General features: G+C 38.9%; 1 protein-coding gene across 3 annotated transcripts in view; it reads right to left on the bottom strand.

The window, feature by feature from the left end:
- Positions 1–2,298: 2,298 nt before the first annotated feature.
- The window catches only part of KLHL24 (kelch-like family member 24), an 82,061-nt gene continuing 59,224 nt past the window's right edge, over positions 2,299–25,135 (bottom strand). For 2 of the 3 annotated variants that reach the window (XM_009318846.1, XM_009318838.1), the window contains exons 2-7: positions 18,423–19,410; positions 13,097–13,281; positions 11,779–11,897; positions 10,431–10,619; positions 9,800–9,988; positions 2,299–8,576 (exon numbers count right to left, since the gene is read on the bottom strand). In XM_009318846.1, the coding sequence (XP_009317121.1) occupies positions 8,376–8,576; positions 9,800–9,988; positions 10,431–10,619; positions 11,779–11,897; positions 13,097–13,281; positions 18,423–19,342 (1,803 nt within the window). In that variant the 5' untranslated portion in view covers positions 19,343–19,410 and the 3' untranslated portion in view covers positions 2,299–8,375. Of the gene's footprint in view, positions 8,577–9,799; positions 9,989–10,430; positions 10,620–11,778; positions 11,898–13,096; positions 13,282–18,422; positions 19,411–23,552; positions 23,672–25,135 lie in introns of all 3 variants that reach the window. The other variant, XM_009318831.1, reaches the window with a different exon arrangement.

Raw genomic sequence — 25,135 nt, forward strand, 5'->3', positions numbered from 1 at the left:
CCAGCGTTGGGTGCGGAGGTAACGAACGGTTTGTGGGCAGTAATTTACCCTCAACACCACAAAACCCCCGAGATTAGCGACGCTGTAATGTTTCTTTTTAGATATATTCACGTATTGGCCTAATCCTGACTTACTGGCTGAAGCAACCTTATTTTGTTAAGTAATAAAATTTGAAGAAGGTATTTTAATACAGTAATCAGTGAAAGGAGGATGATTAGGAAAAAAACCCAATAAATGAGGCTCGGCCTGACTGAGATGCAACATTCCAAAAGCCCACAAGCACAGTGCCACCTCACACGACTGAGGGTGGCGGCCCCGGCCTGCCCTTACCTGTTGAGTGCACAAGGCTTTTGCGCTCATCTCGTTACGGATGGGCTTCACAAAAATCTTACACTTACTACTCACCATATTTCGTAGTTTCTCAAATCGGGGCTAAAACCGGTCAGATTAGTGTAGTTTGTACCACAGTTTGTGTTTGGTTTTGGCCAGATTGTAATTCCTCTGTCAGGTGTGGCTAATGGCAAATAGTGCTTTGGTCTGTGGTAGTCCCATGGTTCATGCAGTGAGCTGCTAACCAGCATTAATTAATGTCCTGCTCATACATGTATTTGCAAACTTATTTGAGGCCACTAATTAGCAAGCGTATGCTGAATGTTCAAGGCTTAGCCCTTAAAGTCCTCTTTTTTGCTCATTTCAGGACACTACACTGGCTTTCTGACTTCCTACCAAGCAAAAAACATGAACTATGGCAAATCAGTGGAGACTGTTCTTACACTCGAATTTGTATTGTGCTCATCAGGAAACGTACATATATAATGTAGTTCAATTTTATTTTCTTCCTTTTTCCTGCTTAATCGAAAGAGGAAGAGGCTGTTGTTAAAATATTGCCACCAGTTGACTATGTTTAAGTATCTTAAGATGGGCTTCCAGCCCTCAGAAATATTTCCATTGCTTTGCAGTCTGTGGATTCCCTTTCAGGCAATGTTACTTCTTTCAGGAAAGTAAATTTCTGCAAGCATTGAACTTGGTCGTAACTTACTTTTGGCACCACAGCAAGAGCCACTTGGTTGCTGTAAACAAGCCTGGCCACACTGCAGAACTGCAGCAGACACTGTCGGCTTGCCAAGTTTTGTTTCATGTTAGAAGGTATTTGAAAACCACGTTGTTTCTCAATAGTACAACATACAGACTCTCTCATCTTTGTGGGGGTAGGTTCAAAACTGTTGAAACTATTGCAGCTACTTCAGTTTTCTGCAGGTCAAAGCTGCAGAAAAAACATGAAAAGAAAGATGCAGCAGTATCATCGTGTCCATTTAAGTAAGTTATATTAAAATGCGGAATGTCTGGAACCATTTCTACAAAGAGCTTTTCTTTCTTTACACTTATTTCTCTGTGTCAGAGAGACACAGAGTATATTGAATATCAGGGTCCCAGTGCCTTGGACTTATTTTGGTATACCCAGAACACCCCACATCTGAATACACCACACAGGGAATAGACTTATGATACAGATTAAATCTCAGTGGGCTACAGAGCAAAGCTATGGAAGCTGTATTTGATTGCCATAACATTTAAAAGAGATGTTTTTGGGAAGAAGGTAAGACTAGGATCACATGAAGGGCAAGTTCCAAGTCTGAGATCCAGAATGCACATTATGGGGAAGAGAAAGGCAGGAGTACAGCTAGTATTCCACTTGAAAATACATGAAAGATGGATGTAATCTGTAAAAAATGGGGTATTAAACCAAATACTTTCTTCATACCAGTTCAGCTGCATCACAGTCAGAACCCTTACCTTGCCATCTGCAAGTGGGACCTCGAGATGGCCAAGTAACCAATTTTAGGAGAATCGACTTTCTATTCTGGATTCTTTCCAACCTGTATTGGTGCCAGTCACTTCCCTAGCGTTATCACCTTTTCCTGATTTCCCATGCTGGTTTCGTCTTCCAAGTCCATTCACATCCTTTCCCCATCGCAATACCCAGAACTAACCAGTATTTCACATCCCACCCCCATGCTTCATAATTTTTCCAGTTTTCTTTTGCTTTTAAGTTTACTCTTCTGCACAGCCTCCAGCTTGCCTTTATTCATGTCAATAGTAAGTTCCATGACAAGGACATAAAGATGAGCAGGGGGAATACCTAGACTGGGAGACAGAAGAACGGATTGATGGATATAGAGACTGCAGAGGGGCAGAATCCAACAAGTTAAATGACCCAGAAAAAAGAGGAATTTCCTCCTTGCACCACCAAGCCCCACCCTCAAACTTCTCATAACCTAAATAAAACACAGTGAACTATTCAAAAGGCAAATGTTTATTAGGTACACTGAACTTTAAAAAAACTTTCAAAGATTATGCAAGAAATATATTTAAATATAACAGGTGTTATTGCAATTGCGCTACATTACAAAATCACTTTTCTACTGTCAGCACAATCTGAAGACCTTAATGTTATATGCGAGATACATTGCGCTGACTCTGGCACACAGTAACTGGTCTGCACTTTTTTTGTTCAAATGTCGTTTGTGCTGCACCAGGTTGTTCTTGAAGATGAGATCAGCTCTTCACAGAACTATGCCGTTTATGTTTCAGTAAATAAAGGAACTGGCAAGGAATAACATGAACTGCTGTTTTCCTCAGCAAAAAAGGAAAATCAAAACATGATTTCAGGTGAAGACAAAAATCATGAGAGTAACAGTTCGGGAGGTAAACTCTCTTTCCATGGCCAAGTAGCTCCTACTAATCTGACTCCAAATTACTACAGGTGCACCAAAAGGAGAATGACTCATAAGTCCAGCATTTACACAGATGAAATTAGTAATAGTACATTATGTTCAAGTCTCTTGATTTTGCTTATTGCCATGCTGCACCATATTATTGCTTCATATTACATATATTGAACAAGAGGTTCATGACTGACTGGTTGGAGCATTCACAAATACCATAGAGGCTATTGACTAAAACAAGAAACTGTACACGTTAAGGACAGGAAGTCAAAGACTAAACTTAAATCCTTTGTCACTGAGGAGTGCTGGAAACAAAAAATAGGAAAAAACAAATACTGATTTCCCTAGATTAAATCTGTCATAGCATTGTAATAATAGAAGCATTCTAGGCATATTCTAAACAAGAGGTTTAACTATTCTAGTTAACGAATGGCAAGATTTATTTCTCTTAGAAGGCCATCAACAGTCTGGACAGTAAGACCGATCCTAATAAAGATAACAAACTGGGAGAAGTAATCCAAGCTCTTTTTCACAATAGATAAAGATAGAGGTGAATTCAAGGCACAGGTATTTTCAAAATTAACACACATTATTTTCTTTGGAACTAATAATACAAAGTAAGCCATAATTACATTATCAACATGCTGTACACAGGGGCTTTTATGTGCATTACTTGTAACAACATTATCAGAAAATGATCACAAAATTATTCACATGCACAGATGTGCACACATAAACGTATGAGCATGGACTGGAGCACTACAGTAGAAAAAGAGAAATGATCCTGTAAATAGAGTTCTTAGACAGTAATGGCATCAGGGCTATATACTGAGCAACATGAATTTATGTGTAACATTAGTTATGGAAGACAGCTGATGCAAGGCCAGTGTGCAGAGAACATGTGATTCACACGTCTGGTTTGGGGTTGGTAGGAGGCTGCTTACCATTTTATGGCAATGCTCATAGCACTGACACAATCATGATAAACTGACAGCGAGATCCATTTTTATTAATGTCACCTGAAATAATTCAACACTGAGGAAACTTGTGTGCTAGACATATTAAAGAAAAATAAATCACTGCTTGACCCCCAACCAGATAGCAAATTTCTGCTTAAAAATCTCATCTTACCTTGTAGACTCCAAGTATATATTGCTCAGGTTTTTTTAACCAGGCACAACAAACCATTTAATTTGTACTTTCTTGTGTGCATGAGACTACATTCAGATGAAAACATTCATTTTGCCTCACAGAGATCAAGTCTTGGGAGTTTCTTAATGCTCTTGAATTGGCTTTTGCCATCTTCAGTGGTAGGAAAAAAGCACACATATACTTGCCCAGTTGGGCAATTAGGAAAAATGAACCTTTGGCTTTCTTGAACATTGCCACTAGAAGACCACGACCACATATGTATCTTTATCGCTCCAACTGAGTTCAGTGAGTTGACAAACGTGAAATATTTTTACCACCTGAGTTTCAGCACCTGGAATTGCAAACCTATGAGCATCCAGAATGTCTTGGTTTCAGCAAGCCCAGCCAAATGCAGAAACCCCAAACGCACTGCATTTCCTCCTGCCGTGTCTCATGCCCCCCTCCATGAGTTTCTCTCGTTTCTGCCTCTGGAGCTGGACTAAGTTCACAGCTCTGCCTACCTGCTAAAAGTGACGGCTCCAGCACATCACCATGCCTTGGGCAGGAGGGAAACCTGAAGTCACAGGGAGTGGGACTGCTTCTTGTTTTGTCCTTGTAGCTCAAATAAAACAAAAGCAGGATAAATTGAGTAATAATTTAAGATAATGTGGTGAACTCAACTATTTTGAGGAAGAAGCTGGAACAAATCAGCAGTGTCCTTGCTCTCAAGCACAACTGACCAAAGCTTCCTCTGAACCTCTGTCAAGGTGAACACCTTCTCTTCCTACGTCGTCAGCCTTTCTCAAAAATTTGCAGTGTTAAAAGTACCATTTAAAAAGCTTGAGTAAATTATCATAATATTATATAACATAATCTGCATTAAAGATATCTGTGCTTCAGAGAGTAGAAACGAAAGCTATCTTTGATGAGAACTGCATTGGTGCCAATTAAAATAAAAAAATACCAGTTCAACTCCGGACCCTTGGTGCTAGAGTGGAAAGCACAGTGTCTAATCCCCAAAATGCATACCAGGCACATAGTATAAAATGAATTATCTGATGGTACAAATGGCAGAGATTCCACAAATTATGCCTACTTAAGCATTACCAAGAAGGGAGCCTACAGGTAAAACTAAACGATTACCAGGCAATGTTATACACTTGATGGCTGTAAAATGAGGGAATGCATGGTGTATGTAAAAGCAGAAGGCTATAAGGCTGCACTATAATGCAGTACTGCAGTTATCTATTCAGAACCTTCTTGAAGCCAGGCTGCAAGGAAACATCAACTTTCTTTTCAATTTACATAATCTTGCTAAGAACAGAAGGACATAACTCATGAAGTGGACATCAAAAGGGAGAAGGAAAACATTTACTCTCATTTCTTTTTAAGAGTGAAATACTTCGAAGGTAATTATTTGTTTAGTGGAGTGAAATATTAGACAACTCTTAAAATGTATTTTTTTAGGTGTGACTTTGGAAATACTTGAGCCCTCTTCCCATGTATGGTTAGACTGAAGTTACATCTTTGTGCAGGTGTCTCTACTTTGGGGCTGCCAAACCTATTACTATTCATAATTGAAATCTTTTGATTATGCTGGACAACATTCATAATTTTCTCTCCTAGCTGAGACAAAAAAAAACAGAACAACTTGCTGCTCAAGCCCATAAACTGCAAGCAGCTAGATATGCATAACAGTGGGAGTTTAAATACTCAAATTCATCTATACCTAAGTGAAATGCATCAGAGAACAGGTGGCTCAGGACGGCGACTTCCAAATTAATGCATCCTTCTAGAAAAATGGTATGTTTTCATCAAACCAAAGTTGAATTGTTCTTTTCTAGCACATCTAAAAAATAATTGTTCTAACAGAGCAGGCCGTAAATGCAAATTATTTACAGAGTTAACAAGAAAAAAAAAAATCACTGCTTGTTTTAAGGAAATCATTGCACGAATAACTATTTTAGCAATGCTCCACACATGTAACTGTTCAGTATTGAATACAGGTTCTCAAGAATTGTAAGCAGAAGTTTTCTTCTACATCTACATTTCTGCATTTACTGGTTCATTAAACACTGTCATTTTCAAAATAATAGCTAACAGTACATAAATTGTTAAGAAAAAAACAACTAAACTATAAAATGAATCTTCAAAATCATAGGAAGCAGTATCTTGTTATTTACAGAGTAGTGCAATATTATGAACACAGATTAAAAGATACCTATACATAAATGACATTGTTCTACACCTACAGAATAAAGACTGTTTAAAATTAGCATGACAATCAACATTACGAGTCTTACTACAAACAAGAAGGAAATCAAAGGAAAGAAGAGTATTTTTCAAATTGCATCTCTAATGAAGTGCTCCTATCATTTTTTATATTTTCATTTACAATGATGGCACAAGTTATATACAGTGTTAGTATATAGTATCAGTTACTGGGCAATTACCATTGCTATCAACGGACCTTATTCACAGGTACTGAAATTACCTTTTCAAAGTAACACTTGGCAAGCAGACACACAAGAAACTTAGAAAAGGATTAATTTATCTGATTCATTTGTCTTACGTTACCGAGGGACTTTCTTTTTAGGGCAATGTGAATGTACATGCTCAGGGACTGACTTCCTAATTACATCACCGATACACAGAGATTTGTATTTCATCAGTATTCTTAACATATACAAAGCAGTGTTTGGTATTTAGCCAGAAACTAAAGTTTGTGTCCTTTCCTGAGGTTACAAGTTAATGCATCATGAAGTGCAGCTCCCAGTGCTCTTTAAAAGTCATGACCATATGTTACTGAAAATGATGACTCCCAGCTTGGCACAGCTTCACTGAGGGTCAGAATTTCCATCTCATGAAGAAATACTCTGGGAAAACAGATGAAGAAAGTCCAGTGGAACAAACAACGTTCCAGAGATGGTGCTTGTTTTCACCCTCCTGAGCAAGCACGGAGACCAGAACCCCGAGGCCAGGGCTGTCTCTGCAGGGGCCTTATGGTTTTTTTATTCTGCCCTGGCACTGACCAACTTCCCTACTGGCTGCTGTCCTCAGAATTCCTTTGAAAGGCAGTTCCTGAGGTTTTTGGTGATTAACAGGAAATTGGTACACAGACAATCCTATTCATTTTCCAACTCTCAAGTGCTATTTCAGTTTTTATGAACTTGTGCCTCAACTATACAAGTGTGTATTGGAAATAGAGACCCAGTACGTAAATCTAGGGAGGACTTAAAAGTGGGTCAAAATACAGGCACTTCCTAGGCTTCAAAATTAGCCAAAACATGTTATGTGAGAATTACGTCATATGGCTACGTGGACAGGTCCACAGATATTTTTCTGGTGACAGAAGGGACCTTTCCAGAATTTCTTTATCTGTGGCCAAGCAGCTTACACAGTAGTTTAGCTACGCTAGAGTAAGTGATTGTCTGAAGAAAGGCCAAGAAATACTTGGCGGATAACTCTGCCATCTCTGCAGATGAGATATCTGAAAAGACCAATTCATAAGCTGTAGGGTGCAACCTGAGTCCCTACCTCTATTATCAGGTAATTTATAATGTGATGCAGAAAAGTGGAAGAATCCAGAGTTCATCATCTTTTATTCCTTGAATAGTTTAGAGATACTTCGCAGTGAGCGAAGAGCGAACCCAGTAACTTTCAGACTTCAGCCATACTATTCAAAAAGTTAAGAACTGGGATTCAAAATTTGCTTCACAGATGCATGCCTACACTCCACCGGTCACTTGCTTTCCATGTCATGTAACCTTGTACTTCTGATAAACATTTAGCAACACTATGAATAAGGTCCATAGCGTTAAGGTACACAATCGTCACCGCAGTGTGTTGCAATGGCTCACTAAACAACCAGTTTCTCCTTCAGAAAAAAGCATTCCTCAAAGCCTCTAATGTTTGTCCTATGTAGCTTGTTTTGTTTGGGGTTTTTTGTGGTTTTTTTTTTTTTTAAATTCCAAACCATGCATGATCAGACATAAAATCTACTTGGTTAAGCCAAGTAATCTGCTTGTAAGAATGCTGTGCATATGAATTATAATTCTATAAGCTTTTTTTAATTGTAGGTAATTATCCTAGATGATTCTTTGGAATTTACTTGCCTATGTATTTTTCCTATTAGCAGAACCTGAAACACCTTGCAGATACCACTTCTTAGGACAGAGGCACAAATGCTTGTGAAGGCATTTTCCCCACAAAGCTTCCAAGATTTTAATTACTAATCACACACAGGGCAAACTTTCTGAACGCTAGTACAACGTACTATTACTGGTCTCGTATCAGAGCCCATAGCAGATATAACTGAACTCTGGTTACTGGATAGATTTGTAGACTTGTTTTGTAAGTTAAATTAACCCTTTTTCTAAAGGCACAGGATATAATTTTCATATGACACTTCACTTAGTTATGGAAAGGGCATTTTCTCACTTCAGGAATCTTTAAAAAGCCTGTCTTGCAGCAGACCACTGGATTCATTCATGCCGTCTTCTTTTTTCAAGAAAAAAATTAGAGTTTAAAGCCTTTTTCATTAAATCTATGAATCGTCACACAGCCGTGATATGATACTGGCCTGGGCATGGCTGCTACTCCTGTGATAATGCCCGTTGCAGGGTCATAACAAAGAATAGTGTCTGTGGCTTCACCATTTTCTCGTCTTCCACCAAGGATATAGATTTTTCCATTACACACAGACATGCCACAATTCTCCTGTTTCAAAATACACAAAGGAATACATGATTATTTAAAAGACAAGACCTCAATTTCTGCATGTCTACCCCAGTGCAGAAGGACAGTATTGTGCCTACCGTCTATAAACAAACTAGCCTATACTATTCCCTCCTGAAAGGGCCAATGCAGAAAGCACAATAATTGGGGAAAGCAGCAGCACAATCCTAGGGAAAAGACTGTTTCAGGTCTAAGCCTTCACTACACATAGCTCAGACACGGGATACAATGGAATACAGCCGAATGCTGTACTTACCATTTAAACACCTGAGATAAGGAAAGGAGGAGATAAGGAAAGGAGGAGAGAACAAAGGTTTTCAGAAGAGGGACCACAGTAGATACCATTAATGCAAAAAAATGGGAACAAGGAGAAGCACCTTAGAGGAGTAACAGATAATGAAGAGGGATATAAACAGGGAAGAGGAAAAAAACAGTACCATGAAGGTGAGAAAGACAAAGAAAGAGACAGCACTATGTCTTTCTTCAAACAAAGAGAGAGAGGATTTTATTTCTTCCTTAAAAGCAGGCATGTAAAAAATACTCAGTTAAATAGAGAACACATATCAAAACAGAGGAATAGAGGTAAGGCCAGGAAAAAGAAGAACAAATTTCTGTTAAGGTAGATACTGTAGACTGTGTGATTGATGTTTTAAAAACATAGGGAAAATTAACTGACACACACACACACTTTACTACCAAGGGGACACATTTGTAAATTCTGCTCAGTGTTCCAAATGTGGAAGTGATACAGCCCTCGCTGCTGAAGTCGATACTTTCTGTGCTGTACAGTGGGGGTTTTTTCACACTGTAAAAACAACCTTCAATATTTTTTGTTACATTGAAAGGCTTTAATCAATTATAAGGAAATTACTATCTTCAGCCTAAATTAAAACATGTAGCAGAACTTGACAGAGATCAATTTCGATACAGTTAAAACATTATCCATTATACTGTTACACTGTTCTCCAACAGTAACTGCCCTCAAACAAAAAGACTGGACTAGCTAACAGTGACACCAAGCTGAAAAGCGACTGGTTTAGAAACTTCCTCTTCTGTGAGATTTTGAATTATATAGATGAAGTAGTAAGAATGGAATCAGAGATGCAATTTTAACAGGGTTAAACAAGCGTATACTCATTTCACACCAAGACACTCATGTAAAAAAACACCTTTCAGATGTCTATGAGCCTTTTAGTGTTAATTACCTGTCTGCTGAATGTATTCTGTACATGCATCCAGTAGTCCTCAGCTGGGTCATAGCAGTATATTGCTTTGGTAAGCCCACCAGCAACATAGATCAGATTGTTTAAAGACACAGCCGTAATACATCTTTTTGCAATAGGGATAGTCGCACGGAGCAACCAAGAATTAGTATCGGGATCGTAAGACTGAACCTAAAAAAAAAAACAAAACCCACATGCATTTCAGATTAAAAGCCTACCTGAAATAATAACCTGGCACACCCACACAGGTTATACAAAGACAGCCAAAGAAGTGGTACCTTCTGGTGGGCGATATCTCACCAAAAAATTAAGTCAATATAAACATAGGTCCATATATCAATAACGTCTATATATGCACTATATTCAACATTATTTTCCTAACACCCAGGTTTAAGAATTCAGAGAACCTGTAAAGCCAATGACAGCATCCATGAGAAAGACCACAGTAACAGTATATTATTGAGTTAATGTTTTCTACTCTGTATCTTTGTATTATAATAATTCCATGCTCCATTCAGCAAAACAGTTAAAACAGATCTCTGTATGATTTGTTTTTAAACCAGCAATACTGTTTACCACAGATAGAAAATGCAATCAAACACAATTAACTGACCTTGTCAGAACACGTGTTGTCATCAGGACCACCCCCGATCACAAACAGTTTGCCAACACAGCTGGTGACTGCCGGAGAGCTCACAGCTTCTTTAAGGGGAGCAACCTCTGTCCATCGATTGGAAAACGAATCGTAACACTCCACACTGCTGAGGCGGTTTTGCCCATCATATCCTCCAACAACATATACCTATGCAAAGTGGTAAAAACTATCATCGTTTCATTTTTAGAGTAGTTATTACATTTAAATATGAAATTAAATTAATTTAAAGCTGCAAGAATCCTAATTTGCTAGGTTTGTGAAGGGATACTTTCCTCAAATTTTCAAAAAATTTCCAAAAATTTTTGATTTTTACATAGGAGAAGAATATGGTCTTAAAATAATACGTAAAGACTCTCTGGAGAGTTCCATTCAGTCACATGTGGAATGATGCTGCAAACACACATCTAAAGCATAGTATTATTAATACTGAGATAGAAACTTCCTATTTGAATGTCATTTGTTAAAAAGGCACTTCTCTGCATTTCTCTTTTTAGATTACATTCAGCAACAGCAAAAGTCCATCTGAATTTACCTTTGCTTTTTATGTGTTTTACTTTTTTCCTACTTGCTTACAAAAATATTTCTTCCTTTCAGTTTGTAAACTTTTCTTTACTTTCCTGTTGCTTCTCTCATATTTAAGAAAGAAGCAGAACTCATTATTGTTTGTGTCTACCTTCTTCCCACTGTTTGCTCCAGCTGCAAGTCTCATCTCCAAGAAGTTACTCACTCCAAGGGACACCACCATGCACATCTTCCCTAATTTTCATTAGTGGAATTCTCACAGGCAGTTGATCCCAACTACTGTTTTTATGTTAAGGCATACATGCCTCCGAAGTACAGTGAAACCTCCTATTTCCCCACAGCATATATTTGGTTAATTTCAATATAAAACATTAAATAAAAGAGCACAGAGCTGACATTCAGAGAAGTACCAGTTTCTGTTAATAACTGCATAAACTGTTAAACTTTTGACAGCACTTCTGAAGCACAGGCAAATCCCGATGCTTCTTTGCCTCCCAAAAAATTGCTTCTTGGGGATAAGACATTTCAATGACAATACCCTCCCCCCCCCAAAAAAAAAAAACAACAAAAAACTGAGGGGTAACATGATTTTCACATCCACAAATAGTGTCTGACTAATGAAGAGCCTAGCAGTTTAAAATATTCTTTTATTTGAAAATATGTATTTTTAAAATATTTGATAGGAAATAAAGTAATACTAAATACGTACGTACGTTTCTCCACTGTTTTCTGATACACAGCGAACATCCCCACTATAAAAAATTTACAAATATACTTCTCTTACTTTACCAAGAAGAACAGCCATTTTGTGACGCCATCTGCCTTTATTTAAGGAGGCAACTCTGATCCAAATGTTAAGTTGAGAGTTATAAATCCAAACATCCCGACTATTGATTCTTCCACCTTTAAAAACAAAAATATGCCAATTTGAATAAATTCATTATTGAATGAGAAATGTTAATAGTTAACACGCCTCTCTACAGTGGGCAATGAAAACTTTATATCCTTTTTAGGTGAAATAAAGATCTATCTGTATTTATACGTTAGACTGAAAAAGTCAGTTTCAGTGGATTTCAAACATGAAAACATACAGTAAGTTATTTTACTTCGTGTGCCTTTCCCAGTAACATGCTGAGATCACATGAGATTATTTCTTGAGACTGCAATGCATTTTAATGGCTTTTGCCCATGCTCTTCGTATTTCCTTTAGTGTCACTACCTGGATGAGACACTCAAAATCTTAACCGTTTATGTGCCTCATGGCACATCCCTAACACTAGCTGTTTCCCCTCTGGTTCGTGCATACATCATTGTTTTACATCTTTTTCAAATGATGCAGGTACTCCAAATCTGAGGAGACAGTTTCGTTGGTTCAACTAAAACATGGGGCTAGGCGTCTAAACCATTGTCTATACCCTATAATTTACCCTTGCTAAAGGACTGAATGAGAGGTGTTTAAAAACCTATAGCTATTGCTCATATCGCTGTAAAAGGCTGGTATAAACGGATCCCCAACTTGGGTGCTAAAAGGAATTTGTTTCCATTTTACATTCCCACAGTGAGAAGAAGCTTTAACTGTTTTTCTTTTGGAGTCTAGGCAGCCATACAATAGAAACGAGTCACCATCAACGTACCAGCGCTGCGGTGCTCCTAGGCAACTGGTGTTTTTAACCAGCACACAGCACGTTTTGTAGCAGAGAAAATCCTGCTGGGAAAAGACTGCTTGGGATTTTTTGCTTGTGATTTTTCCAACTGTTGCTGCAAACAGGCCACTATTGTATTTTAAAGCAGTGTACTTAACGAGCATAAGCTAGTCTCTTTAAATACAATGGATATCCTGGAATCAGCTGTAAAAAACCTGCTGATTAATACCAAACAAAAATCCCAGAAAACACTTTTGTCTACAATAAGATTGGTTTGGGGCTGATGTTTACCATTTACATCAGAAAGTTACTTTCAGTTGAGCTTCTGGAAGTTCACAATACAAAGATCTGTCACACTACTTAAAAAAAAACAAACCAAAACCAAAAATAAAAACCCCCAAAACCAACCCAAACAAAAAAAGAAAAGAAAGAAGTCTTAAATTTTTTAGGATTATTCACCTGAAACGAGAATATCATTCCGTAGAGCACACACTGCATACTCAGACTTTGTAAACTCTGGAAGTTTAGCCAGCGACTTCCACTCTCCTGTTACGGGATCATAGCACTCAGTATATGGCAAATTAAACCCTCCAACTCGTTCACAGCCTCCAACAACAACTATCACCTCAGAATAACCAGTTGATCTAAAAAAGTGAACACAGAAAACTAAGGTGTATAAGATAATTAGTACATGGAGGCCAAACAACATTGTCTTCAACACTGTGTGAAAATTGGAAAATTTACTATTTAGCATTAACTTCTACAGCAAAGAAAAAAGAAAAAAGAATCATTTAGCAAACAGTTAGAGGTTTTCACTGTTTCCAGCTCTCTCATTACATAGCAGGTTACCACACCAACAGGTGTTCTGTGTAAGTGGTGGAGTTGCACTGCACAACGTTCTATATTAAAAAAAAAAAAAAATCAAATAATTAAAAAATACAGAAAGCCCTTACTCTAAAACGAGTCCTTTGACTGTGTATGTAGAGATATCAGAAACAGAGTTCAAGTGAGGCTTGAGACAACGAGATGAGCAATCTGATTCATACTGATACCAGTTCCTGTCCCTCCCCGAATTTTATAAAATTCATAGTGCTTTAAAGTGCTTAAATATTCAAAAAGTTTAAAATGTTTTAAGTTATTTCCTGCGAAAAAAAGCTGAAGGCATATAGTCCCCAAAATAAGGGAAAAGAAAGAAACCTTAGAGCCAATGCATAGTTGAAAAAGTGAAAAAACTGTAGTGATAGAAGGAATTAAGGAATGCTGAAATAAAAATTCAAGCCTAAAACAAAAACTAGAACTCAGTGTGAAAAAATTAAGCATTAGACAGTCTGCAATGTACGCAAATAAGCTTTCAAATTCTATTCCACACTCTTATTCTCCTTCTAATAACCTGATGCTTCTGCATTATACAAATCCTATATTCGCAGCAATAACAAAACTCGTTATATGTTAATCCACATTTGAATGTAGAGAATCAACCAACCATCTTCGACGTGCAAATCAAACTATGACCGACTTTTATTCCTTCTCTCAAATGTGTAATTTCTTGCAAGCATTTGTTAAAATCCTTTCTTTTCAGGGCATTTTTAGATTAAAGGATTTTGCACTGATACAGTTATTTCAAGGACTGCTGTCTATTCATCAAGTAAGACTGAATACAAGATCAATTTTATTTTTAGTAAGCCTTTTTGCTCTGTTGTGATTTAACTTCGATCCTGGTATGAATAGGCATCTCATTCATACCATTGCTGCATACTGCAGTCCTCTCTAAAAAAAAAAAATAAATTGCCTTATGACTGCATTTGAAATAAAAGTTGCATGATCTGTCCCCAAATTTCTGAACATGTTAACTTACGCATATATTAACTTATAAATCCTGATGAGATTTTTCCCTGTTTTGAAACATCAGGAATAAAACTAGTTAGCCCTTCTATCTCCTTGTCACTGCACACCAATTTAAATATACGATATATTTTTCTACTCAGAATATTTTGAACAGGCAATGCTAAATGATAATGTACTATAAGATTATATATATGAAGATATGCATCTGAAGAAGCATACTTACACACGTGAACTAGTCAGAAGAAACACTTTCTTCAGCTGCTCAGCTTTGAGGTGATGCTTGTTCCTGGTTTCTATGCATTTACTGTTACTGTTTTTTGCTTTTTTGAGGAACAACTCTGAAACCTGTTTCTCAAAGGGTAAGAGAGGGGAAGTTCCTGTGCCAGCAAAGCATTACCCAGAAAGAGAATTTCCTTAAAAGCAAGAAACTCATCTCATAATTTGCCTTAGAAGCAAGCCCAAATACATCAACTAACTGGTACGTACAAGAGAGGTTTGTCTGTCGATTACTTTCTAGATTAGAATCAAGGTCTCCACTTAACTGAAAAGCTTACTGCACCGGATTATCAATCTTTATTTTAAAACTAAATGAACCAAAAATCTTTGATCGGAGAGAGCTCTTTATGAATTGCTGTGATGGAGTTTTGCTCTTTAAAGGAAATCTTAATTTAGTACAGTATTTCAAATCCACAGAAAAACAAAATTTTTCCCAACATTTTAGCACCTATCTGGCCACATATCCTTTCTTCGGTTAGGAAACATTTTCTCTGCTACATTTTCTTGAAGGAATCTTGCACTGTAGAGTTTAAGGTTAGTTCCAAAAGATTTTTTGCAAATGATGGAGGGCACATCAGTTTAAAAGAAAAATAAAATAAATGTGGGGAGTACACAAAAGGAACATACAAAGGCTAATTCCAGAAAAGAACTAAGGATATATTTGAATGGAGATTAGAAAAAGCTGTGATCTCAATCAGTGGTACAGAAAGTCTTCCTTGTAGCCCTCAGAAGAAAGGGTGTGAGCAGAATAACAGAGGTGAGCTAAAAAAAGGCACCAGAGATTCCAGAAGACACTCTCTTATCAGAAAAAGGTATACAAAATAGAAAAGGGGGAGCGGAAGACAACTGACAAGAGTATCATATAATCCCGTGCATTCCCAAGAGCAGGTGTCCAAGGGGTCCTGAGTTACACGCAGACTTCTAGACAAGGTGAGAATGCCAACCAGCACAGCGTCAGCTGGACAGAAGAACATTCACTAGTTCAACCAGATTACATTCAAAAACATTTTAAGTTTGGGAGACAAATTACCAGGAGTCTGGTAAATCACTTTTTTTTTCCTGTTAATTTACTTTTGGGTAGCAAATGGGTAACAGACAGAAATGTAAAGTGAAATAAAACCTCATCTCCTTGGGGGACTGCATTAAAGCTTTCTAAAGGCAACCAAAAAGGATGTGTTAAATGTATAAATATAATAACAATATATGAGTGTCCTCTTTAATTAGTTAGAAGTTATCAGACAGCTTAACAGGAACTATGTGACTGAAGAATTCACAGGTATATGAAAATCTGAAGATAATTCAAAGTTTGCAGTAGGAAGAGCCTGTTTTGTTTTGTATATGGAAATGTAGTATTGCTCACTGCTTGATCTCAGCCTGGAAATTTGCTGTGCAACACAACCAGCAGGGGACAAGACAGACTTAAAAGGAGCATGAGGGGCAACCTCAAGATGTCACTATGTCATTGCAAGTACATAACTGAAAAGCTCTTTCAAAAAGACCTTCTGCATGTGTCAGCGATGCCTAGTGGCATACAACACAAAGAGCAAGCAAGCAACCTTTACGCCATATTTTAAACTTTTATTTACTTCAGGTAACTCTTCACTGGCTTCAAAAAGAAAAAAAAAAATCAACTGTGAATTGCAAACCACACTGTTCTTTTAGAAGAAAAATGGGTAGGTGCATACATACCCATACAAGGAATCACAATTAATTTCCAGAAGTTTCAGCAAAAACACTGGCATGGGAATTTCTGATCCTGCAGCCTGTCTCCTTTTAGAAACAGTTTATATAAAGAAATTGGAGGAAGGCAAGAAAGAAGGAAGAGAGCTCTCCAGCGTCCTCTGCTCTCCACCCCCCCCCAGAAATGCCCAGAAAAGGTGCAATGAAAACATGGGGGAAGGGGGACCTGGTAACTGTTTTAAAACACAATCTCTTTTTGCTATAGGCAACAGAAACAAACAGGCAACAGGAACAAATGACAAAGAACTATCCCATGAATGTAATATAGAAAAGGGGAAAAAATTCCTACTGGGAGACCAGCCAGTTTTTCTCTTTGTAAATTACTTCTCTTGTTCCTGCCTACTCGAATTCACAGTGCAGTTTAATAAGCTCAGCAGTAAAACCAACAAAACCCCAAACCAACCCACCCCCGCAACCTCAGAAATCACCTGTATTAGGCATGGTACTTCATTTACAAACTGCAATGCTACACTGAGGCTATTCAGATTCTCAGGTACATACACGCCATGCACTTTGACAAAACTGCTAAGTCTGAGGGTATTTGCTTTCTTTATCAAATTGAGTAATAAACATACAACAAACACCACACCAAACACCACAAGATACAGTCCCCCTCTCCTCCCCAACTCACTCATGAAACAAGGTTGTCCTTGGCCTGAATTCCACGGTCCCTCCCTGGGGCCCAGACTCAGGGTATGAAATGCCTCAGAAACTATCGTTGCACCAGTTTCCAAACTGCCACAAACCAGAAGTTTCCAAAGACCCTCCATGGCAGTGTACAGCTTAGAAAACCTGGCAGCAGGGCTACAAGGAGTTTAAGAAGAATTTCTTCTCTCACGCAGGACTGAAGACTGGAAAGCCACTAATGGGACATATGCTGGCCAAATATTCCACCCCCCCTGCCCCAAGCAAGCCTTTAACACATGCCAAAAAAAAAAAAAAGGTTCCCTGCACAGTCACTGTACAGCAACCACATATGACTAAGAGTAAACAAAGAGGAGTAACTCCTAACACAATCTGTTTGTCTAGACCAGATCATTGCATCACTTCAATTTAACACATGATTTTAAAACTCCAGCTTAAATCAGCTGGAGTTAACAATAAACTATCATGTCAACTATCATTGAGGCTCTTACTGGGAAAATATTTTCGGGGAAAAAGAAATAAATATAACCACCATTAGAAATAAATGCCACTAATGGACTTTTCCTCATTTCTTCTTGCAACTTCAGTCACCTGTTTGTGTCACGCATTATTAAGTAGCAGCAATTCTGAATTATTAAAGCGTCACAGAGTAAACATGAAATACTTCAGGAACTGTTTCATAATTCTTTAAAAATGTAAGATTTTGTTTCTTTACAGTTAAGAACCTGTTGTTCTGCTGTCTGTTTTCTATTACAATTCCATGTACTACTCCATCTGTAAAGTACTTGTGATGTAGCAGGTGAATGCTCTGAATATATATCCCCATCCGCATCCTTTATAGTGTGCCGTACACTTACATGACTTTGTTATAAAAAGAAAGAAGGTTGGGAAATGGAATGGTTTACCTGCTATAGCACAGTACATTCTTCTCAAGGCACTGCTATCGTGTGAAATAACTTAAGATCTCACCTAGCAAACATTAACCTTTAGAAAATATTTTACTTGCAAGGTAATATAACTTCACTTACCTGAACAGTTGTTTATTTCATAACAATAAAGTGATCTGTGCAAAAAGACTCACTTATGTACATTTTCAAGACATGTGAGCTTCACATGTTGTGGGGAAGTACAGAAGTGTAACTGTAGTGGCTCCAGAATGCAAAATAAAATAATCTGCAAGTGATTTTTTTCTGGACACGTGTATATTAAACATCTGTACATCAAGCCACACCCTTCTCCTACAGAAATAAGGGGGGGGGGGGGGGGGAGACGGGAAGACCTGCGTGGCCTAGTTCTGGGAGACATCATCTCATTTCCAAGGATATGGTATCGCCTGGCTTCATGCAGCAGCTGATAGCACTCTGGGGAATTCTGAATCAGCTGGTCCACTTCCACAGTCTGAACAAAGTAGTTTGGGTGTAACAACGGGAGCCTGACATGCGTCAGAAGTTCATGTAACACTGGTCTTCGCAACTCAACTGCCCGGTACACCCAGCGCATGACAGCTTCAAACACCATCTCCTCCTTACTGATCACCAGCTCATCACTGCAAATGTAATCAATAAGCTCATCCTTCCCCAGTTCGAGGAATTCTTCATGCTGGGACACATCCTCAAATGTCTGCAGCGCAAAATTCCTGCACTTGGTGAACAGTGTCTTGAGCGAGTGTGTATCTGCAAAGCGCTGGATTCCCAGGCAATTGCAAGGATCCAGCTGTTCTTCCAGGAACTTGGCACAGGCGTCACGCAAGACACTAATCTGAAAGAGACTTGATGTTTCAAAGAGATACTGCACATTCTCTGTGGTGATTTTCACCTTGCCAGTGTATACATACTGTAAAAAGCAATCCATAGCTTCAGCAAAAATGCCATTGATCTCCACTAACATCTCTCTGCTTTCTCTATGATCATTGCAAAACATAGCTCTGAAGTAGCTGCTGCAGGCTGAGAGAACCGCTCGATGGCAGGGAAACTCCCTTCCTTCCACACAGATAATAACATCTGTGAACAACCGGCTGTCTCGAAATTCATTGAAGATCTGGAGAATGCTTTCGGCATGCGATGATCCCGAGGAGAAGTCAAAAAACTCAGGGCCTGACAACGATTTTGGGTCCATTTCAAAAACTTTCCGCTTGGTTGCAGGGGAATCTCGTATCCCACTATCCTCTCTATTCAGTCTGCGTCCCAATATTAGTACCATTGTTACATCAGTTGGCTATAGAGTCATTGAGAAAAGTTTGCAGAGTTTCTCCTTCGCAGTGCTATGGTCTGAAAAATTAAAACACTTCAGTATTCAATCTGGTATATTCTTAATTTTATTACATTACACTTGTTTCGTTACTCTAGGAATTGGTACAATTTTTGACCTTTACTAGAGGTGACACAGTGTTACAGGGCAAAGTACTGTGCACCTTGCGCAGGGCAATGCAGCATTATCTGTTACACGTTAAATACAAAATACACCCATAGAACAAGTGTCATGGATGGCAAGTTCTGAATGTCCCAGCACCACTGGCACTGCGTTAGTGTTCACGATAAAAAAAACCTGAGATCTTGGCTCCAGCAAGTCACCTGACAGAAGCCAAAGATTTCCTGGATAAAGACCCAGAGCTTAGGCTTTTCTCATTTTTCAGTGTAATCCTCATTTCAGCTGGAACCTCCAAGTACTACTATAACAGCACTAGTCGAAAAGGGAAGAAAAAGAAAGACCAAAATTTTCAAAATAAAAATTCAGTTGAGAAATCAGTCCATTTTCATTATAAAGTCTATCATAATGTAATCTTAAGTCTTATAATACTAGTGTTTAATAACATTCAGTTATCTCAGTGAATAACCTTGACCATAAGTTTTTACCTGTTCATTCTTAGCATCTAAAAATTAGTTCACTGATAATCTAAGATTCAATTAAAAATTAATGTAAACTGCTAGCACACGGAACAAAATGAAGAAAGAATTACATTTGTTTGTGTAAAACTACTGAAAATAAGAACCAAGGGCAGCTTTACTGAGGACAGGGAGATTTTCTATTTTCCAAAGTACTACTAGAAAAAAAATTATTAGCAAAACTTTTTGCTCAAACACTTCCCAGTTTCAAATACATAGTGTACAACGTTCCCTCCAACAGGCAAACACACACTCACATTATCAGAGCACTGAAGTTGCAAAAAATCAAGTACTCAAATATTAGCATATGCCAATATTAAAGTTTGTAGGTGAAAAAAATGCAGCTGATTTTGCAGATAGTGCATATTAGAGGTAACGTGATCAACCAATCCAGCAGCAATAGGGCTTTTTGCCACTCCTGAGCTTTAAAATGAACTGGATGAATGTCCACCAAAATATACCGAGGCCGCAAGAGGCTGGGCAAAACGCCCTCTTGGGCCTGACATAGGTATCATTCCGAATGCTTGTGATATTTATTTGTATGTCTAGAAGGACATGCACTGAATTGTTTTAAAGTCCATGGAAATTTTTTTCATGCTTCCAAGAGGTTATATTCAGTTTCCCTCATTCCCCACTTACACAGTCAGTAAACGTCAGCTCCTCACAGCAATTTCATTTCCTGACATGCTAGCATCTTTAGAGCTGCGATTACCCAATCCAAGTCTGGCTACATCATTGCTTAATATAGAACACAATGAACATGCTTTTTTTAAACAGGCTTTTTACACAGCACCTTTAAAAGGCACCATCTTAACAAAGAGCAAGAAAAGAATGCGTGTTGTATATTTACTCATTGAGAAAAGAGGTTTTAAAACTATCATTTTCCATATAAATTCTTTTACACATATCTACAAGGTAGATTCTTGGTATGGCTCATTTACCCTACAAAATATTTAATTTTAATTTGAATTAAAATAAGATCAGTTGTCACTTTGATACCTGAAAAACACTGTTGCAATGAGCCTATCTAATAACTGATTGCTTCAGAAAGATTTTAACGAGGCATAAATGGACAGTCTAATCTGTAGCTGATATTCTATCCAATGTATTTCACAACCATTTTACCCTGTAATGACGCAGGCCGCATAAAAACCAAAACCAACAACAACCACCACCACCTCACCAGCTCTGTTGCTAACACCCTAATCCTTACATTGAACGTTATCTGCAGTTAATTCCATACTACTCAGCATGAGAAAGTAGGCAGAAATGAAGCATCAGCAGTAGAAAAGGGAAATGTAACACTGAAAATATAAATATAAACCCTAAAGGCTTGATTCCGGTGTCACAGATTTAAATCAGAATAATTTCACTAAAGCTAATGGAGCTTTTCCAAAGCAACACCAGCCTGAAATCAGAAACAAGACACTGACATATTGCATGAAAGGGCAAAACACTGCAACTGCATAAAAAAAGCTTCAAGATTTAATCTTTCTCATTATGTGAGAAGTTAAGACGTAAGAAGACACTATATTATACAATCACTAATAAATGGAAATACGGGCTCTGCGTTAAGACTGCTCACTGAAGGAAGCAATGTCTTCTTTATGCTTGGAACAACACAAAATTAGTCATCAGCAAATGACTTTTTTTTTAATGTCTCAATGGTTTAAAGAAATGGGAGACAAAAAAAAAAAATATCCATAGAGTAAAAACTAATCAAAGGGATAAATACTGCAAATTCACAAATAAGAAAATGGAAAGGAAAAAGAATTACACTCCATCTCCATTGCAGAAATTACTGCTTTTGAATATACCATGCTTCAATTTCTATGCAGTTAATTACTTCTGTAGGTTTGCTTAAGCAAAGTAATTTTATAATTACAGGCCAATGGCATCCTGGCCTGTATCAGAAACAGTGTGGCCAGCAGGAGCAGGGAAGTGATCGTGCCCCTGTACCCAGCACTGGTGAGGCCGCACCTCGAATACTGTGTTCAGTTTTGGGCCCCTCACTGCAAGAAGGACGTCGAGGTGCTGGAGCGTGTCCAGAGAAGGGCAACGAGGCTGGTGAGGGGTCTGGAGAACAAGTCTTATGAGGAGCGGCTGAGGGAACTGGGACTGTTTAGCCTGGAGCAAAGGAGGCTGAGGGGAGACCTCATTGCTCTCTACAACTACCTGAAAGGAGGTTGTAGCGAGGTGGGTGTTGGTCTCTTCTCCCAAGTAACTGGCGATAGGACGAGAGGAAATGGCCTCAAGTTGCGCCAGGGGAGGTTTAGATTGGATGTGAGGAAAAATGTCTTTGCTGAAAGAGTGGCTAAACATTGGAACCAGCTGCCCAGGGAAGTGGTTGAGTCACCATCCCTGGAGGTATTGAAAAGACGTGTAGATGAGGTGCTTAGGGACATGGTTTAGTGGGCATGGTGGTGTTGGGTTGACGGTTGGACTCGATGATCTTAGAGGTCTTTCCCAACCTTAATGATTCCATGATTCTATAAGACTATCAGTAGCACTATCACATGTTCAGCTCTATCAGACATACATACGGCCTTCTTGCAAATCTTGCTCTGGCAGTTTTAAAATGTCTCTACTTCCAGCTGCCTGCCCCATGTTTCAGCCCCAAAGCTGGCAAGGCAGAGGGGAATCCGTGCCTGAAGCTGAGCTCCTTAGTGCGCACGCAAAGGAGGGAAACACAAGATGATATACCTGTCTCCACCTTCCGTGTATATAAAGGTACTTACACATGCCTACAGACTCTGCATTATAAAGCACCAATCATTTAGAGAATTTAACATTGTGATATCTTCAGTAAGTTTAAATGAAGCAAAAGAAAAACAATTTTTTTTTCCCCAAATGCAACTATTGGGAATTATTACATCGAAAAAATATAAATTGCATTAGATCGCTTGCCTGAGCAAGGGTCAACAAGGACGGACCTTAAGCAAATCAGAGAGTCTACCCATTCAAAAACTGGAAAGGAAAAAAAAATATCACACTTTCTATCAACAGGTTTTAAAAATGTGTTACAAATACAGTCATGGCTCCGACATGGATGTTACCTGCACATGCACATCTCTAAATTAAACTGGGTTCACCAGAAGATCAGGTTCCTCTATTTCCTTAACCTGTATTGTCTGCAGGCTTGTCTACACAAGACATTCCTTGGAAATAATCTGAGAGCCCAATTCAGAGGCCGGTAAACGAGGTCTATAAAGTGTTTGCCCTGGCACCTTCTATCAGTAAATCCTTCTATGCAAATTACTTTTATGTTGCACTAAACTCCTCCTTCCTCCACTGCAACATCCCCATGTATTTTACCCCTCTCCCTTCATCAGCAGCTCTGGCAACAGCTAGCCACTTTCTGGTAGAGCTCTTTCTGTCACTTCTGCATCACAGAACTCCTTTGGTCCATTAACAGAACTGGCAGAAAGCAGCAGAGGAGGGGCGAGGCCCTTCAGTAACACCTAGTCATCAGGCGTGCCGGAGCTCTACTTCCAAAGCTCACCCTCAGGGTGTAGTTTCAAGAGTACCTGAAGCTGAGCTGGGCTTCTGCTGCTGCCAGTGGAGGTCGCTTCCACCCTGTGCCTGTGCCCACCACTGCGTCACGTCAGCAGCAGCACTTGCGTGGTGTGGCCGGACTGGTGACCATCTGTAAAGGGAGAAAAGGAGGCGCTGGAAACAGGCAGCTACCCTGGGGAAGGGCAGGAGCCACCAGCACGGCCCCAGCACAGCCCAGCACACTGAGAGTACCGGGACACCGCCTGCACGGCCGAGCATGGCAGCCGGAGCGTGCAGACAAGTCATGTCTACTATTACCTGGCATGGTGTTAGCAAGAGCACCCTCGAGGTAACGCAACCAAACTAACAAAATAAATGGTATTTTCATTCTGAAACATGGGAACTGTAACTCAGGTTCGGCCTATTCTAGTTATTTTGTGATTTCAGATAACATGATCTGCAGATGTGCTTCATCTCAGATGTCTGGTTACCACAAGAGTCAGAGACAAACTCCCAATTGTATCTACTGCAACACACTGGCTAAACCACAACACGTGCTCCAGTTTTCTTCTTTTGCGGGGCGGGAAAGGAAGCATAACCGTTCCCTCCACCAAAAAACAAACACAGCATTTATTTTTCCTTCTTCTTTCTTCGTCATGTAAAAAAGAGACCAAAAAGTTGTTGGTTTTAAAGTACTTTTTTTTTAATTATTGTTTTACAGTAGAAATTGAGGATTTGAATGCCTTTGAGATGAATGAAGTCTTTAAGAATACTGAGTAACTAGTAAACAAGAATTCAAAGTGAACAAGCTGATTGACACGATAAGGAGTTAGTTGCACTGCAGAAGTTTTATTCTAATGTAAGACACTTTTGATAAAAAAAAAATACTCCAAATGCCAAGATTCAATAATAATCAAGCTAGTGACACACATAAAAAGCCTAAGTGCCCTCAAAAATCACCCAGCAAAAACAGGAAGTGATTCGGACATGAGACTCATGATTATTAAGTAAAAAACAAAACAAAAGCACGCAGCAAAAGGGAACACCTTTAAACTGTGCAGAAGTCTTTAGGTAACCTTTTTGTAAGTGGAAAGGTCACCTAAAAGGGCACAAACCCACTGGAGAAAAAACCCAAACTGCTGCACAGTATCATTAATCTACGGGGAAGAGACTGTGAAAAAGTCAACATTCTTCCCCCTTGGTTTCACTACCATTTTTACACATATTCAGATTTTGTTTAAAAAAAAACAGCGCAAAAGCCCCAGTCATCGCACACATCCTGATTATGGGTTTCAAGGACTTCCAGGGGGTTCAGCCAGCTACCTGGACATTTGAAACTAACAAACAAATCGCAGCAATCCAACAGCGCAGTAACAGCCAGGCCGATACCACAACCCAACGAGATTACCTTTACATAAAGGAACGGGAACGTCTAATATGTAACGATGTGCGAATTGGACTAATACATAAATGCGTACATCTGAAACCGTGTGCGTTACCAAGGGTCCAACGTAACAAGGCAGCGCGAAACACGCAAAACAAACCCCAGCAAAAAAAGCCAGGAGATCGGCGGCCGGCGATGCCCTTAACGTGCACCGCGGACTCTCCCGCGTAG

This window comes from Pygoscelis adeliae, unplaced genomic scaffold, assembly GCF_000699105.1.
Source record: "Pygoscelis adeliae isolate BGI_AS28 unplaced genomic scaffold, ASM69910v1 Scaffold30, whole genome shotgun sequence".
NCBI classification, from domain to species: domain Eukaryota; kingdom Metazoa; phylum Chordata; class Aves; order Sphenisciformes; family Spheniscidae; genus Pygoscelis; species Pygoscelis adeliae.